General features: G+C 43.1%; 1 protein-coding gene across 1 annotated transcript in view; it reads right to left on the bottom strand.

The window, feature by feature from the left end:
* The window catches only part of kpna3 (karyopherin subunit alpha 3), a 94,801-nt gene that overhangs the window by 67,815 nt on the left and 9,044 nt on the right, over positions 1-17,942 (bottom strand). Inside the window, exon 3 of the mRNA XM_033032807.1 lies at positions 1,872-1,961. Within this exon, the coding sequence (XP_032888698.1) occupies positions 1,872-1,961 (90 nt within the window). The remainder of the gene's footprint in view (positions 1-1,871; positions 1,962-17,942) is intronic.

Raw genomic sequence — 17,942 nt, forward strand, 5'->3', positions numbered from 1 at the left:
TTGCTTTAATCCATAAAGATGGATTAATTAAATAGTGAACACATGAAACATTAAAACCGCAGTGTTCAATTGTCACTGCTACCGTTGACACGTTATTACATAATTCATTTTAACAGCAAATCAATGCTCTTAATATGGAGTATCAGTACTGTAATTATTTAATGAGCAACATTCACAACTATACGTTGGATTTATCCAGGTTTTATTTCTACAGTCAGTCATATACATCATAAATTTGGTCAGGAGATATTTCAGTTGAAATTTTAACGTTAATTCTGAAGTGGGAATGATGGAAACAGTGTTTATCAAAAAAAAAAATTTAATCTGGTGCTTACAAACTGGGTATCTTCATTGCTGTTCACAACACATGCATCTAATCTGAATGCCCGGTAATGTGGCGTCTTGACACCTTTAAATATATTACCAAAAGACCATTTGCTGCATTTATATCCTTTGGCCATCTCTTGTTAGTTAGTGTAATGTTTAACCTGTCAGATGGGTATAGTCAGTTTTAACAGCTATTATCATAAAATGCCTTTAGAAAATTCCTTGCAACCTGTATATTTTGTTGTGGATAAATTATGTGGGAAGCGAGAGTGTTTCTGTACCAATAGCAATAACGACCCATGCTATGGCCATGTCATGATAATTTTCGGTCCTTCACAGAAAACATGCTTGCATCAATCTGTAGTGTGCATGGTTAAGCATATATGTTATCATGGTCCAGGATTTATTGACACGTTGATCATACGCAGAATAATCCTACCACATTTTTGTTTGGAAGTGGAAAGAAATAATAGAAATTGCATTAATTGCAATGTGCAAAAAGAGTTGAGATACCGTATTATAATTTTGCTGCATGTCATTGTGGTATATATCATGCCTTGATTGGTGAATATGTTTAGTTTGTGTCTTTATTTGAAGCAGAAATAATATGTGAATGATTCATTGAGCATAAATCCGACTGGTATCTACGCACTTCGTCCGAGCACATTATCGCACACGTCATGCAAGCCGTCTTAAATGACCACCTAAACTGTAATTTGCAACCTAAAAAGCTGCCTAGGTTGACCGGCTGGCAACAGGGAAAAAAAGTTAAGTGAGAGCCCTGGATTGTTTCACATAAAAAACAATGTTACCAGTACAAGTTACACAATTAAAAATGTTAACCTACTATCGTTAACACATAAAAATAATACATTGTTGTACCATATCATCTTGAAATTCATCTTGAATAATATTAAGAGCAATCTGAACTGTGTATCATTCTGATCAAGTGCAGATGATTTAACCAGCCAGGATCTTGCTAACAAATAGATTACTATGTTAGTTTCCAAGAATTTTTGAAATTTACTGTAAAATTGTTAACTGGAAGGCAATTCCAGCCATAAACTTGCTTTATTTTGTTAGGTAATTGGATTAGAACAATTAGAACAATTATTAATAAAAATGTTTAGAAAGATACTGAGGTGATACTGCCAGCCTCAAAAAGGTTGGCAGTATCATCAAGGACCCACACCAGCCTGGCCACATACTCATCTCCCTGCTACATTACAGGAGCCTGAAGACTGCAATGACCAGGTTCAGGAATAATTACTTCCCCACAGCCATCAGGCTATTAAACTTGGCTCAGACAAAACTCTGAACATTAATAGCCCATTATCTGTTATTTGCACTTTATCAGTTTATTTATTCATGTGTGTATATATTTATATAATGGTATATGGACACACTGATCTGTTTTGTAGTCTATGCCTACTATGTTCTGTTGTGCTGAAGCAAAGCAAGAATTTCATTGTCCTGTCAGGGACACATGACAATAAACTAACTTGAACTTGAAATTGTAACTTAAAGTCAATATTACCACTTACAGCTTTGAAATCTCCATCCAAATCAGAGTCTTCTAAACTTTCTTCTTGTGGCACATTTCTTTTCTTGAGTAGATGTTCATCTCTTTTATTCTGTAAATAACAGAAAAGTCGTTGAGAGGACATGTGCATCACTTTTATTTATTTTGTGCTCACTGCTCAGTTTCACATAAAGCAAATGGTGAAATAGATTCACATAATTTGAAATTAGAATTGAATTTAAAATGTTTAAATTTTACCAACTTTCTCCAGGGCAAGAGAAAATAAGAAGAATTAAGTTGAATTCAATGGTTGATATACTTTTGTTGAACACAACTTTGATCCAAGCTGTTCATTAAAGGGCATTCTCAAATTTAACAAGCCACATACCAGAATATCTAGGGATACAAATCTGCAGTTTATAGGAAGTTTAATCAAACATTCCAATATATTGGCTTAATGATAACCTATTCAGCTCAAAATAGCATGGATTCAAACTCCAGATTAGGACTTCAATACATAACCTAAACCGACAATTCATTCACAAACCCTGGCCTGAATGGGGTAAGAAATAGGCATGAAAAAAATTAATAAGCACATCATGAGAAAGTAAAGAATGTAGAATCACAGAGGAGTATTTGCCAGCAGCAGAAAAGAGTGGGGTATTTAAGCTATGATTTATCAGTTTTAAATCATCAAAAAGAGGTGGCAAGGAGGAAGAAGCGCCCAAATCAAAGAACAGTACATGGGAGATAGACACAAAAAGCTGGAATAACTCAGTGGGAGAGGCAACATCTCTGTCTGGAGAGAAGGAATGGGTGAGTTTCAGGTCGAGACCCTTCTACAGACTGGTTAGGGATAAGGGAAACAAGAGATTTAGGCGGTGATGTGGTGAGAAAAAGAACAATGAATGAAAGATATGCAAAAAAGTAACGATGATAAAGGAAACAGGCCATTGTAAGATGTTTGTAGGGTGAACATGAGAAGCTAATGCGACTTGGGTGGGGGAGGGATAGAGAGAGAGAGAGAATGCCGGGGCTACCTGAAGTATTCATGCCACTGGGCTTTAAACTGCCCAAGCAAAATATGACATGCTGTTCCTCCAATTTGCGTTTAGCCTCATTGTGTCAATGGAGGAGACCGAGGACGGCAAGGTCTGTGTAGGAATGGGAAGGAGAATTAAAGTGTCCAGCAACCGGGAGATCAGGTTGGATCACGCGGGCTGAGCAAAGGTGTTCCGCGAAAGTCTGCACCTGGTCTCACCGATGTATAAGAGTCCACATCTTGAACAACAGATACAGTAGATGAGGTAGTGCAAGTGAACCTCTACCTAACCTGAACGGACTGTCGGGGTCCCTGGACAGAGTCGAGGGAGGAGGTATAGTGACAGGTGTTGCATCTTCTGCTGTTGCAGGGGAAGGTACCTGGGGAGGAGGTAGTTTGGGTGGGAAGGGATGAGTTAACCAGGGCATTGCGGAGGTAGCGGTCTCTGCGGAAGGCGGAAAGGGGTGGAGATGGGAAAATGTGGCTGGTGGTGGGATCCCGTTGGAGGTGGCGGAAACTTTGGATTATGTGTTGTATTCGACGGCTGATGGGGTGGAAGGTAAGGACTAAAGAGACTGTCTCTGTTGCAACTCGGGCGATGGGGAGCAAGGGCGGAGCTGTGGGGTACCGAGCAGACACGAGGTAGGGCCTCTTCTATGATAGGAGAGGGGAACCCCCGTTCCCTAAAGAATGAGGACATCTCAAATGTTCTAGTTTGGAACACCTCATCTTGGGCACAGATGCGGCGCAGACAGAGTAATTGGGAAGTTGAGTCTTTGCAGGAAGCAGGGTGTGATAAAGTGTAGTCAGTGGGTTTGTAATAGACATCAGTCAATAGTCTATTGTCTTGTGATGGAGACTGTGAGATCAAGAAAGGGGAGGGAGTTGTCAGAGATGGTTCAAGTAAATTTGAGTGCAGGATGAAAATTGGTGGTGAAGTTGATGAAGTCCATGAGTTCTGCATGGGTGCAGGATGTAGCACCGATGCCGTAATCATTGTAACGTAGATAGAGTTCAGGGATTGGGCCAGTGTACGCCTGAAATTCAACGTACCCTACAAAGAGGCAGGCATAGCTGGGGACAATGTGGGTGCCCTTAGCTACAGCTTGGACAGAGGAAGTGGGAGGAGTCAAAGGATAAGTTGTTGAGGGAGAGGACCAGCCCCGCTAGGCAGAGTAGAGTGTTAGTTGAGGGAAATTGAATGGTTCTGCGGTCGAGGAAGAAACGGAGGGTTTTAAGGCTTTTCCTGGTGGGGGATGGTGGTGTAGAATGACAGGACATCCATAGTAAAGATGAGGGAATGGGGGTGCGGAAAGCGAGGGTCATTAAAGAGACAAAGGGCATGTGATGTATCTTGGACATAGATCAGGAGAGATTGGACCAGGGGGGGGGGGATAGGATGAAGTCGAGATACATGGAAATCATTTCCGTGGGACAGGAGCAGGCAGAAACAATGGTCCTGCCAGGGCAGTTGTGTTTATGGATTTTGGGGAGAAGTTAAAACGGGTTGTGCGGGGCTGGGAAACGATAGGGTTGGAGGCTGTGGAAGGCAGACAGCCATCAGTGATGAAATCAGTAATGGTGTTTGAGATTAAGGCCTGGTGCTCATCTGTGGGATCATGGTCCAAAGATAGTAGGAGGAGGTGTCTGAGCGTTGTCGCCTGGTCAGCCCATTCCTTCTCTCCAGAGATGCTGCCTGTCCCACTGAGTTACTCCAGTTTTTTGTGTCTATCTTCGGTTTAAACCAGCATCTGCAGTTCCTTCTTAAACAGTACATGGGACATGGGCGATTGATATCTCCCAAATAGCACAAAGTAAAACATGACAGTAAGGTCAAGGAAGCTGAAAGATTCAAGCTCAGATTACATCCTCGCCACAACCTTGTTTACCTTTTCCTTTTCTCCAGAGATGTTGTCTGACCCACTGAGTTACTCCAGCGTTATGTGTCTATCTGTTTTTAAACCAGCAGCTGCAGTTGCTCCTTACAATACTTTTACTGCAGCTAACTGAATGTACTAAGGATTGTTAAGTGAGTCCAAATGATTCCGACAAATACATGGTCCTTACTAAAGTGGGCACAGTCAATGCCCATCCTTAAAGATAGTGGTCAGCCTTCTCATATCCATTACATATTGTGGTTCAGTGAAACAGCAGGAGTCTGGAATAACTGGATTGTGCAATTAAAAAGACTGACATGGACCCAATGGGCTGAAGAGCCTCCTTCTGCACTGAGACAATTCTATTACAGAGCAATAATCGACAAACACGATGGGAGTCACATGGGTCAGGGGCAGTCCATGTGCAAATGTCAAATGCTCTCATATTAAGCTATAACATGTTTATGTATAACCCAGTCTGTGAAAGCATGTGGTGGTGGGCGAGTGCGATTTCAACTGGATTCTAACTACAATCTCACTGATTGCACTTAGATTACTAGAGAACTAACTAATAACCACTAAAAAACATCACATCTGCACTGTATTTCTGAAACACGAGTTGCTACACATTGTAAATAATTGTAATACAAATTTTTAATGCTGGAAATACTCAAAGGGTCCGCATCTGAAATATTAAATCTTATTCTCTTTTAACAGATGCTGCCCGATTCACTTTTTCCCCCCAGTATTTTCTGCTTTAATTTCAAATTTCCACCAGCTGCAGTTTATTTTTACATTTCTATTACTGTAAATAACTTCATAATTATGCATAATCAAGCTCAATGCAAAGATGACAACTGAATCTCAAATGCTTGTCACAATCCCAGAATTGTATAGTTAATTACTTTAAAAGCCCTACATGATTAACTTGATTATCTCCAGCAATGCTACAGTACATTTTATGCATAGCTAGCCAAGCAAACTTTTCACATTCAAAACTAGAATAAATTTAATCTTCGCAATAGTTCCTACTTGCCTGCCAAAACACATTTACCTGAACTAAATACCAATTTTATCTTGTAGTATTAGTCATTAAACCACAAAAAAATAAACTAACAGGGTGGCAACTGGATTACATAATTGCGTCCAGCTTGATAAAAATACAAAATATACCATTCATATACATTTTAAACAGAGCTTCTTGCCTCCAATAGCAGGCAGACAAATCAACGCAAACATTTGCTCTCAAATTAACATGAAAGTAATCAAACCAGTTCTGATTAGAATGATCATTCCTGTTTCAATAACCATGGCTATGTGTACATAACCCATGATTCCCAAATACAGTAAATCCTTGTTATAAACGTCCATAAGGGGAGGGGTGTGGTGTCGGTTATTGCCGATTGTCCGCTATGACCGAGTAAGGTATTATCATTTAAGTAGTAGAAACAAAGAACTGCAGATGCTGGTTAATACTCCGGGTCACAAACTGCTGGAGTAACTCAGCAGGTAAGGCAGCATCTCTGGAAAAAATGGATAGGTAATATTTTGAGCCAAGGACTGTGTCAGTCTGCTGAGTTACTCTAGCACTTTGTGTCATTTCACCATATAACTAGGTGCCACTGACGATGATCTGCACCAGCGACCCCTTCTGCCACAGTTGCCACACCGTCCAGTTAGTACAAAGGTACACAAAATTGCTGGGGAAACTCAGCGGGTGCAGCAGCATCTATGGAGCGAAGGAAATAGGCGACGTTTCGGGCCGAAACCCTTCTTCAGACTGATGGGGGGTGGGGAAAGAAAGAAGGAAAAGGGGAGGAGGAGGAGGAGCCCGAGGGCGGGCGGATGGGAGGGTGGGAGGAGACAGCTAGAGGGTTAAGGAAGGGGAGGAGACAGCACGGGCTAGCCAAATTGGGAGAATTCAATGTTGATGCCATAAGGACGCAAGGTCCCCAGTCGGAATATGAGGTGCTGTTCCTCCAATTTCCGCTGTTGCTCACTCTGGCATTGGAGGAGACCCAGGACAGAGAGGTCGGATTGGGAATGGGAGGGGGAGTTGAAGTGCTGAGCCACCGGGAGGTCAGGTAGGTTATTGCGGACTGAGCGGAGGTGTTCGATGAAACGATCGCCCAACCTACGCTTGGTCTCACCGATGTAAATCAACTGACATCTAGAGCAGCGGATGCAGTAGATGAGGTTGGAGGAGATACAGGTGAACCTTTGTCGCACCTGGAACGACTGCTTGGGACCTTGAATGGAGTCGAGGGGGGAGGTGAAGGGACAGGTGTTGCATTTCTTGCGGTTGCAACGGAAAGTGCCCGGGGAGGGGGTGGTGCGGGAGGGAAGGGAAGAGTTGACGAGGGAGTTGCGGAGGGAGCGGTCTTTGCGGAAGGCAGACATGGGGGGAGATGGGAAGATGTGGCGAGTGGTGGGGTCACGTTGGAGGTGGCGGAAATGGCGGAGGATTATGTATTGTATTTGCCGGCTGGTGGGGTGAAAGGTGAGGACCAGAGGGACTCTGCCCTTGTTGCGTGTGCGGGGATGGGGAGAGAGAGCAGTGTTACGGGGTATGGATGAGACCCTGGTGTGAGCCTCATCTATGGTGGCGGAGGGGAATCCCCGTTCCCTGAAGAACGAGGACATTTCCGATGCCCTGGTATGAAATGTCTCATCCTGGGAACAGATGCGGCGTAGGCGGAGGAATTGGGAGTAGGGGATGGAGTCTTTACAGGGGGCAGGGTGGGAAGACGTGTAGTCCAGATAGCCATGTGAGTCAGTGGGTTTGTAGTCCAGTTAGTACAGCTGTTGTTGCGGCTCACGTTGTACCCAATGGCTGGCAGCGCTTTCTTTAGGCTGGCGCCACCGACTAGACATGCTCGGTCACAATGGGGCTCCCTTCCCTCACACCAGCTGCTGCTTGCTCCTGTTAGCCATTTCCTTATCCACTTCCTGCCCCACCATTGTCTCCACCTCCTTCTCCCGTCACTTTGTCCACTCTGCCGCTCCCTGCTCCACCGCCACCTCCTCCTTGTCTGCCGCAGTCGCCGACATCCTCCAAGGTGGAGTTTGTCAGTGACTCCAGAGGAGAATGAAGAGGAGGCGGAGGTGAAGGGGAGGAGAGGTAGAGTGGACAAAGTGACAGCCTATTGGAAGAAGCGGCAACTGATGAGAGGGGTGACCAAGTGTTTTCTGTCCGTGGCAGTTGCTTGAAGAAAGTGACCGCAGTGACCGTCGGCCATGCTGAAGTTTTTCAAGTGTGCTGAATGATGGCATCATAGCTTGTGTCATATGGACAGCATGAGTTTGCAGAATAGGTCTACTCAGATGAATAGTAGATTAAAATCTGGGACAGTTAATTATTTTCTTTTAGATATTGCATTCTCAAAAAAGTGTATAGATATAACAACATCACATTATAATTTTATCTACTTTTAACATTCACCGTATGACCCAAAATAAAAACAGAGAATGTTATAAATTTAGCAGGTCAGACAGGATGTATTCTCAACAAATTCTCACATTCTCAACAAATGTTTACTTTATTTGTGATCTATTAAGACCGATGGCACTGCTACTTCAGGCATGCCTGACAAAATGTGGAGGCAATCATTATCTGTCCATTTCTTGGGATCAGCTGGGAAGGATAACATTTCCATGTTTTGGCAGACAGTCCAAGCTTCAATGTATAACCATTGTACTGAATTTCAAAATGGTACTATACCTGACGCATACAATTTTGAACGTTTAGATATTGCAGATTCACAGCATGGACAATGGTGCCCTGAATCCATCATGGCTTCATACAAGAGCAATTCATAGTCCCAATCCCTAGTTTCACCCTGCAAACTGATTCCTTTCAAATATTTATTCAGCTCCCATCTAAATGCTAAAGTGGAATCTGCCTCCACTAGAATTTCTGGCAGTACATTTGAGATTCTAGATATTAATTGTCTAAAAAACTATTTGTTTAAGAAGGAACTGCAGATGCTGTAAAATCGAAGGTAGACAAAAGTGCTGGAGAAACTCAGCGGGTGCAGCAGCATCTATGGAGCGAAGGAAATGGGCAACGTTTCGGGCTGAAATCCTTCTTCTCGTATAACTTAAAGGCCATTCTCACGTTGCGAGTTGACACAAGAGGTAACCCGAGTTAAACCTCGTGGTAATAGCATACGATTAGTGTACGGCATTCGTGGACGCAACGTAGTGCATCGTGGCGCTAACGGCAGGTACTCGTGTAACTTGTCGACTCTTGCAAAAAAATCAAACATGTTTGAAATTTTCCACGAGTCAATTTTACTCTTGTGGTTAAGAATTGAAACATTTTAACTCGTTGTAATAACGTAGTGGCCCGTGCGTTTACCTTAGTGTATCGTGAGTCTACCGTGGGAACTCTTTAACTCAGCGGGCAGGCAGCAGCAGATTGTGGATCCCTTCAGTTCTCCCAGCGACAATCACCTGCCATAACGCGAGAGAAATCATGCACTGTTGTAGGTCTCATTTGCACGTCGGTGTTTCTGTTTTTCTCCACTCATTGATGGCCCTATCTGTCACCACCCCCACCTACACCCCTCTGCTTCCCGGCCATGTGTGTGACCCCTTCCCTCCCCAGCTCCCCGCCCATTGCACCGGCGCGGGGGCTTTGCACTGTCTTCACGTCGGCGATGCCAACAGGTCCGTGCCAGTCGCCCCGGGGAAGTCGCTCCCTTCAGTTTCCCAGGGGGTCGGGACGGGGCTGGAGTTGGGAGTGAAAGGTGGTGGTGGTGGGGGGGGGGGGGGTGGGTTAGGTGAGCAGGAGAGTGGGGTTGTTTGCAGTTGCAGAGGGAGGGGGCAAGGGCGGTACAGTTCCCAGTCTCAGCTCCTGTCCAGGGGGGTGGCCGGAGACGTCCTTCACAAGACATCCTTCACTTGACAACAAAGTAATTAATGCAAATTTGAGAAAGCATACTGGAGACTGCTGATGTATGTCACACACAGATCTGAATAGATAGATTCTAAACTCGGCTCTGCCATTATAATGAGTATTTGAAGGTCAGAGGTTTGCCAATGGAATTACTGTAAAGTGGAAAGGGGGATAATTTCTAGTCATTCTTACAATATAAGTAATAGACATTATCCATAATTTTTTTGAAACAGAATTCTGAGAGGGCTTTCCCTTCTTGAAAGAATACTAATCTGTGGGGCAAAGTTTCAGAGTAAAGGAATCTCATTTAGGACAGAGAAGAAATTGAATATTTCAGAAAAGATTGTGAAATTTTGCAGTTCTCTGCCTCAGAGAGCTGTGTGGCTGAATCAATAAATGTATTCAAAATTGGGATTGTTATTTTGTCCATTGGGTGAATCAAGGGTTATAAATGACAGGCAGAAAACCTGAGCTGAGGCCAAGATCAGAATAGCCATGATATTATTAGGCAGCAGAGCTGTCTCCATGACTATGTAACTTCCTCCTCTTCTGTGGAAGCACTTATATCAGAGTCAGAAGATTGGAATTTCAAGTCCCATTTTTCACACCTGAGTGCAAAGTAAAAATTAGCATTCCATTGCAAAACTGAGTGCGTGCTACGAGCTGTCAAAGATCAACATCTTTGAATGCTCGTAGCATTTCTTTGGAGGACATATCAAATCGACCCCAAATTAGTCTCACCGAAGGGTGTATCTTTTACTGTTCACAAAACTCTGATACTGCTGGCCGAGACAATGTTTATTGTCCCATCTTAATTGCCCAGAGTAGCAACTCAACGACATTATAACGGGCAATTACAAGTCACACATGTTGATGACTGTGGGCCATACATAGTCCACACAAAAATTGTAAGGATAGTAAATTCTGCTCCCCTAAAGAAATTAGCAAAGTGGATTTTTTTAAAAAATTACAATCAGTTGATAACATTAATGCCGCCAATTACATTAGCTTTCTATTCCAGTTTTATTTAATTATTTGGATTAAAACTCACCAGCTGCCACAATGGAATTTGAAGTCATGTCATCAGAACATGAATCCAGACCAATACATATTCCTTCAGCTAACCCTGAAAATTAATAATCTGGTCTACTGTCCTGGGCCTTGTCCATTGTCAGAGTGAGACCACATGGAAATTGGAGGACAGCACCTCATATTTTGCTTTGGTAGCTTACAACCCAGCTGTATGAATGTTGAATTCTCTAATTTTAGGGAACTTCTACCTAACTTGCCCCACACCTCTCCATTAAAAGTCGGTTAACCAGTTCCACAGTTCGCAACTATGTATACATCTTGGGCTCACACCATCTCTAGCCAACAAGCAGCCTATCAGGGAACCTCCTTGCTTGAGGTCATCTGTTGCCTGTCCCCACAGATGCTGCCTGGCCTGCTGAGTTACTCCAGCATCTTATATGTAGAATCAGGTTCTTTCTTCATTATTGTTTGAGACCTCACTGTTCACAAATTGATCGCAATGTTTCCATTAGTTATAACAGTAACTGCAACCAGTAAAGTACCTTTAAATTATTTTGGAACACTTCAGGTGTGAAAATTGCTATTTAAATCCATATCTTTAGCTTTAATTAAAATGTAACATTATTGTAAGCAGGTGCCAAAACCCACATTTCAAGCAAATAAACTGTTTGGTAGGTGTAAGGGCACTAAGCAGATGCTATCACAACATCATCACTTTAAGGTCCTCAGTGGTTCTGGTAAATTCTGCAAAAATAGTCAAGGAGATTTCAGGAAGCGCACATTCCAGTTAACAATAAAATAACCTCAACAAACTCATTAAAATTAATCTACTTAAGTCATCTCGACAATTGCAATACCGGACATTTCTCATTCAAAACCCTTTAGGTCACTCATATATCACAGATAAACATTCACATCCAGCTTTCTCTATTTTTCTCACTGGTCTATGCTGCATTTTACTGACTGCACCAAAGTCCTAGGAAACTAACTACATATGATTATTTCCATTCCCATTGCTCTTCAATGGAACAATGCTTCTGATTAGTGAGCAATCTATCCGCAGAGAAAAGGTACGTTTTCATGCAAAAGTGCAAAATGTCATTAAAACCTCAAACTACTCTTGCCTAGCCCAGAATTTACAATAGAAACAGCAAAATGGCAATGCTCCCTATCGCTAATCTGATTTCATAACATAGAAACCACTCTCTCTCTCTAAAAACTACAAGTCTACAACATGCTCATCCAATATGTTATTAAAATAGCTCTTTAAACTTCAGTCTATCATTTCCACATACCAGTCCAACATCATCAAGCAATGTGCTTTGGCAAACACGTTAGTGTTCACCCTGGCGTGCTTGTTCATTGGCTGGGTATGAATGGATGTAGATGGTGACGCATGACTCATTGAAAGGGCAATCACTTCACATCTGTAACTCCAAAAAGAGTTGACTACAATATACTCGTATATCAGAACCATGTCCTAAATACGCACATTTAGCATGACCATATGCTTGGAGGCCAACTAAATTATATAAATAGTGCATGACAAATAGCATATTCAATAGCAATTTACATATGACTATGTAGAAAAAACATTTTTGGATTTAACTAGTCATTAAGTAGCGATGTTACAAAACCTACCTTCAGCAGCGCTGCAGTTCTGCCACTGGCCGTGCGCGCGACTTTGGCGCCTTTGAAGGGAGGGGCGGGATTAAAATGCAGGTTTGTATCGCTTGTCGGAGAGGGATTTCCTCGGGCTGCTAGTCAATGAAGAAAAATCGATCGGACTTCCGTTCCCGGTTTTAAAATTTTTTTTTTTTTTTTTTTAAATAAATCGCTGGACAATTTAAAAGTTGGATTAAAGTAAAACGTGACTTTGAACGCCCTCAACGCCTATAACGTGACGGATCATAATTACAGGACAAAACAAAAGGTAAGTCGTTTATTTCACATATAATCTTGCTTCTTGGGGTGGCTTTAATCTAATTTTACGATGCAAAAATGTTATTTGGGCCCCATACGAACCGGCAGTGTCTTTGCCTGCCAATATGGGGTTTAAATTCATGGCAACGGCAACGTTCCAATCGATCGCATTCCAGAAACACCCACTCGCAAGATTATTTAAACCCTCTTTTTTTTTTTGGACGATCATGTCATAAGAGGATCTAAGTCGTCTATATTTTGTGTTATTGTCTATCCATAATCAATATTTTTATACTAAATAGCCACAACAGTTTTAGCCACATGTATTGTGCAAAAAAATAATAACTTTGATTATATAGAGAGTGGATGTTTGTAGAATAATTTATGGAAATTAAACATTAAATTCCTTCCATCTGGCATATAAATTCATGACAGTGAGATTTAAAAATCATGTTATACTGTGAATTCTTGTGTGAATGGGATTAGTTTATTATTTGGATACTTAAGGGCCTGTCCCACTTACGTGTCCTTGCACACAAATTACGCAACCTCGTGGTCGCGTTGAGCCGCGACAGTCCGGCGAAGGCCGCGCGCTATTTCATGCGTACGCACAGCCGTCTGGAGCGCGTGACGTCATTTGAAGATGGACACAAAGCTGGAGTAACTCAGCTGGGACCGGCAGCATCTCTGGAGAGAAGCAATGGGTGACGTTTCGTGTCAAGACTCTTTTTCAATCTGAAAAGAAGGGTCTTGAACTGAAACGTTACCCATTGCTTCTCTCCAGAGATGCTGTCGGTCACGCTGAGTTACTCCTGCATTTTGTGTCTATCTTCAATTTTCTTGGCCCCGCTCTGGGAGTAGAAGTGGGGGCGGATCCGGACCGCAACGGCTGTGAGCCCCAGGCCGAGCTCAGCGATCGTTTGCCTGCTTCTGCTGCTGTTGAAGGTGAGACGTTGCGTCGCGCCAGGGTCTTGGGCCTGTCCCACTTTGGCCGTCAGTTCCGCGACAGGCCGTTGGCGCACTACAAAAATTTCGGAGCCCCGCGCGATGTTGCGCACAACTACATACCCCTCCGCGTTTCTCAGTGGGACTGGCCCCACGTGGCCATACGATGCCCGTGCGCCTCAACGCGACCACGAGGTCGCGTAATTTGCGTGCCAAGGACACACGTAAGTGAGACAGGCCCTTTCAGCTATTAAAAAAATATATAATTTTCTTAAGAAATGGATAGATGTTTAGATCTAGTAATTGAATTTCGATGAATTTATTGATTTGATGAAACTGATGAATATGAATTTTTTGTTGGGTATTTACTACTTGTTTTGGGGTTTAACTTTATCATTTCTACCTTTTTTCGAAAACTGCAAATAATAACTTGTTTCTGTTAATGCTTTTCAGTGTTTTTTTTCCTTTACATTTTAAACAGATGCCTCCGAAGAAGAATTGCAAAATTGTCAATCCAAATGCCCAGCAAAAGAGACTGATTTAGACAGCATTCGCAGAGATTATCCGAATTTGGACTACTCCAAATGTGATGATCTACAGGACATAGAAACATAGAAATTAGGTGCAGGAGTAGGCCATTCGGCCCTTCGAGCCTGCACCGCCATTCAATATGATCATGGCTGATCATCCAACTCAGTATCCCGTACCTGCCTTATCTCCATACCCTCTGATCCCCTTAGCCAGAAGGGCCACATCTAACTCCCTCTTAAATATAGCCAATGAACTGGCCTCGACTACCCTCTGTGGCAGGGAGTTCCAGAGATTCACCACTCTCTGTGTGAAAAAAGTTCTTCTCATCTCGGTTTTAAAGGATTTCCCCCTTATCCTTAAGCTGTGACCCCTTGTCCTGGACTTCCCCAACATCGGGAGCAATCTTCCTGCATATAGCCTGTCCAACCCCTTAAGAATTTTGTAAGTTTCCATAAGATCCCCTCTCAATCTCCTAAATTCTAGAGAGTATAAACCAAGTCTATCCAGTCTTTCTTCATAAGACAGTCCTGACATCCCAGGAATCAGTCTGGTGAACCTTCTCTGCACTCCCTCTATGGCAATAATGTCCTTCCTCAGATTTGGAGACCAAAACTGTACGCAATACTCCAGGTGTGGTCTCACCAAGACCCTGTACAACTGCAGTAGAACCTCCCTGCTCCTATACTCAAATCCTTTTGCTATGAAAGCTAACATACCATTCGCTTTCTTCACTGCCACAGGACATTCTTAATCGGAAAGTAGTTGGCAGAAAGGCATGTCATGCATGGTTTGAAGAGCAAAAACTTGTAGTTTACAATGCCAAAATTGAAAAGTTGAGGAAAAACTAGGTGTACAGTTGCTTATTGGTTACAATCTGAGGAGTATGATGATGCTACTGATTATGATATGCCAATGTACCAGCTAGCAACTGATCTTCTCCATAAAGACTTGGTCTATTGCTAGAAATTGTAATTTATTTACCTATCTGTTACGGACTTACAGCATACAATACAATAATATTAAAGTTCTGACCTTGAGAATATCACATTTTTGAATTTTCAAGGCAGTCTGGGTGTTTATTACTATTTCCGTCACAACAGTCAATTTTGTAATTAGCTACTATTCGGTAACTAACTAGCAACTGATCTTCTTGTTTTGGGGAAATATGCTTTAATTTCAGGTCATCCAAGTAAAATGTTTTATATTTGTTTCAGAATGTTTCAATCTATAATAATTGAAAATTTCATTCATTTCTCTTAATTTTTAAGAAAGTTATGGGCTTTTGACTGTCCTTGATCACAGTAGAAGTTAAGTCAATGGAAAAGCAATAGGGTGATTTCACGAAAGGTCACTGGAGCGTAAATCCCCACGCACGTGACCGAAAATTTTAACTGAGGGACAAGCGTCACTTCCGGTACATGTTAGTGGATGGGAAAACACGCACTTTCACACCCGTTAACAACATCGAAAACGGCCCGGTTTTGAGCTGCAATTAAGTGAGCCGGTTGGGGTGACCGTGAGGAACAGCTACCTAGATTTACAGTCCAAAAAAAAGATAGAAACTTAGGTAAATTCAAGAGTGAACTGAAGGTGTCAAAACAGCGGAAGTTGACAGCGGCCATTTTTCGTGGAGATTTAAAGATCCGAAATATCGGGAATTATCGCGTTTGCTCGCAGCATTTAATCAAAAGTGGCATTATTGACTGTTATCTTTATTCATTTGTTAGATGAAAAGTATTAACAGTTAGAAATCCGTCAGTAAAATAGGGAACCGCTAAAATGGTTAGTTTTTGCGCTGTAAATAAGTGTGCAAGTCGGGGTGACCGTGAGACACAGCTATCTTACTTTAGAGTTCCAAAGAGAAAGAAAAACGAAGGTAAATACAAGAGTGAACTGAAGGGGCAACAACAGCGAAACTGACGGATTTCTAACTGTTAATACTTTTCATCTAACAAATGAATAAAGATAACAGTCAATAATGCCACTTTTGATTAAATGCTGCGAGCAAACGCGATAATTCCCGATATTTCGGATCTTTAAATCTCCACGAAAAATGGCCGCTGTCAACTTCCGCTGTTTTGACACCTTCAGCTCCCTCTTGTATTTACCTTAGTTTCTATCTTTTTTTTGGACTGTAAATCTAGGTAGCTGTTCCTCACGGTCACCCCAACCGGCTCACTTAATTGCAGCTCAAAACCGGGCCGTTTTCGATGTTTTTAACGGGTGTGAAAGTGCGTGTTTTCCCATCCACTAACATGTACCGGAAGTGACGCTTGTCCCTCAGTTAAAATTTTCGGTCACGTGCGTGGGGATTTACGCTCCAGTGACCTTTCGTGAAATCACCCTATTGGGAACAAGATGCTAATTTCCGAGTATGAAAATGGCCATAACTTTTTTAATACTGAAGATATGAAAGTGAATTAGGTGTCAAATTAAACTTCTTTTTATGCTTTATCTGATGGGATAAATTGCAGACTTGCTTTTTAAAATCTCAAAATGTTGTAACATTGCTACATTAGGAGGCAAGGATATGGAGGCGTCCAAAACCAAATGGTTAAAATTAAGCCATTCATTAATGAAATACAATACAAATCCGTAAGACATAGGTGATGCGTGAAATTGAAGATAGGCAGCACAATTTTGAAGCACTTGAAGTTTGTGGAGGTGTAAAAGAGGGAAACTAGCCAGGAGCACGCTGTAATAGTCAAACCTAAAAGTAACAAGAGCATGGTTGAAGATATCTCTATACTATTAAGTCTCATCTTGTATGTACGTATACGTGTATGTGTCGTCTGTGTGTTTCTACCTTCGTCAAAACGCCACGCGCTAGTGCAGAAATGTTCACACATTATTAATCACATTTACCCCGTCGACAAAATAAACTGCTTCACCACATTACATGCTATATTTCACAAGTTACAGCGTTTTAAAAATAGCGAAAATCAACTTTTTCAACAGCAAACCTCCTTCAACCTACTTCGAGTGACATCACAAAGGGGAAGTGCTCGGCCACCAGCTTCCAGTGACGTCAGGGGGAGGGCCGCATTTAAATTAACGTTCCGCTTTTTTCGACCCAGGCTTCTACCCGCGACGCCCCGGCTGGGGTTTTTCGCAGCCATCAAGGAGGCATCGAGACCTCGGCTGTGAAGGAGACTTCAAGGCCGCAGCGGTGAGGCCTCGCGACATTGGGGCCACGGTGGCCGTCAGGCATCCAGACGGTGGGTCGTCGCGGTCGCGGTGAGGCCTCGCGACGATGGTGCCGTCGCGGCAGTAGGGGAAAGGAGCGGGAAAGAGAGGTGAAGGAGGGATTGGGGGAGGAGAGGGGAAAGATCCTGGGGAAGTGAGGAGAGAGTGGGGGGGATTGAGGGAGAGGAGGAGGTAGGGAAGGTAGTTGCCACATCTACACTCCCTCTCTCACCCCCTCCCACTCTACCTTCCCTCCCTATATACCCTCCTCCTCTCCACCCTCCCCCTCCCCCACTCTACCCCCCTCCCTCATCCCTCTCTCTCTCTGCCCCTCTCCCTCTCTACCCCCTACGTCTCCCTCTCTCTCTCCACCCTCTCTCCACTCTCTCCCTCTCTACCCCCTCCCCTCTCTACCCCCCCCTCTCTCCCCCCTCCCTCCCTCTCTACACCCCCCCTCCCTCTCTACACCCCCCTCCCTCTCCAGGGATTAAAGAGGGAGGGTGAAGAGGAGGAGGAGAGATGAGCCGCGTCTGCGCAGTTGGGGACTATGCGTGATTGGTGTAATATTGCGTTGGGGGAACGGGTGAGTGGTGGAATATTGCGCTGGGGGACCCCAACGGGTCTGCACTTGGTCTAATGAGCATTAAAAGCTCTAAA

Source organism: Amblyraja radiata, chromosome 14, assembly GCF_010909765.2.
Source record: "Amblyraja radiata isolate CabotCenter1 chromosome 14, sAmbRad1.1.pri, whole genome shotgun sequence".
In the NCBI taxonomy this organism is placed as follows: domain Eukaryota; kingdom Metazoa; phylum Chordata; class Chondrichthyes; order Rajiformes; family Rajidae; genus Amblyraja; species Amblyraja radiata.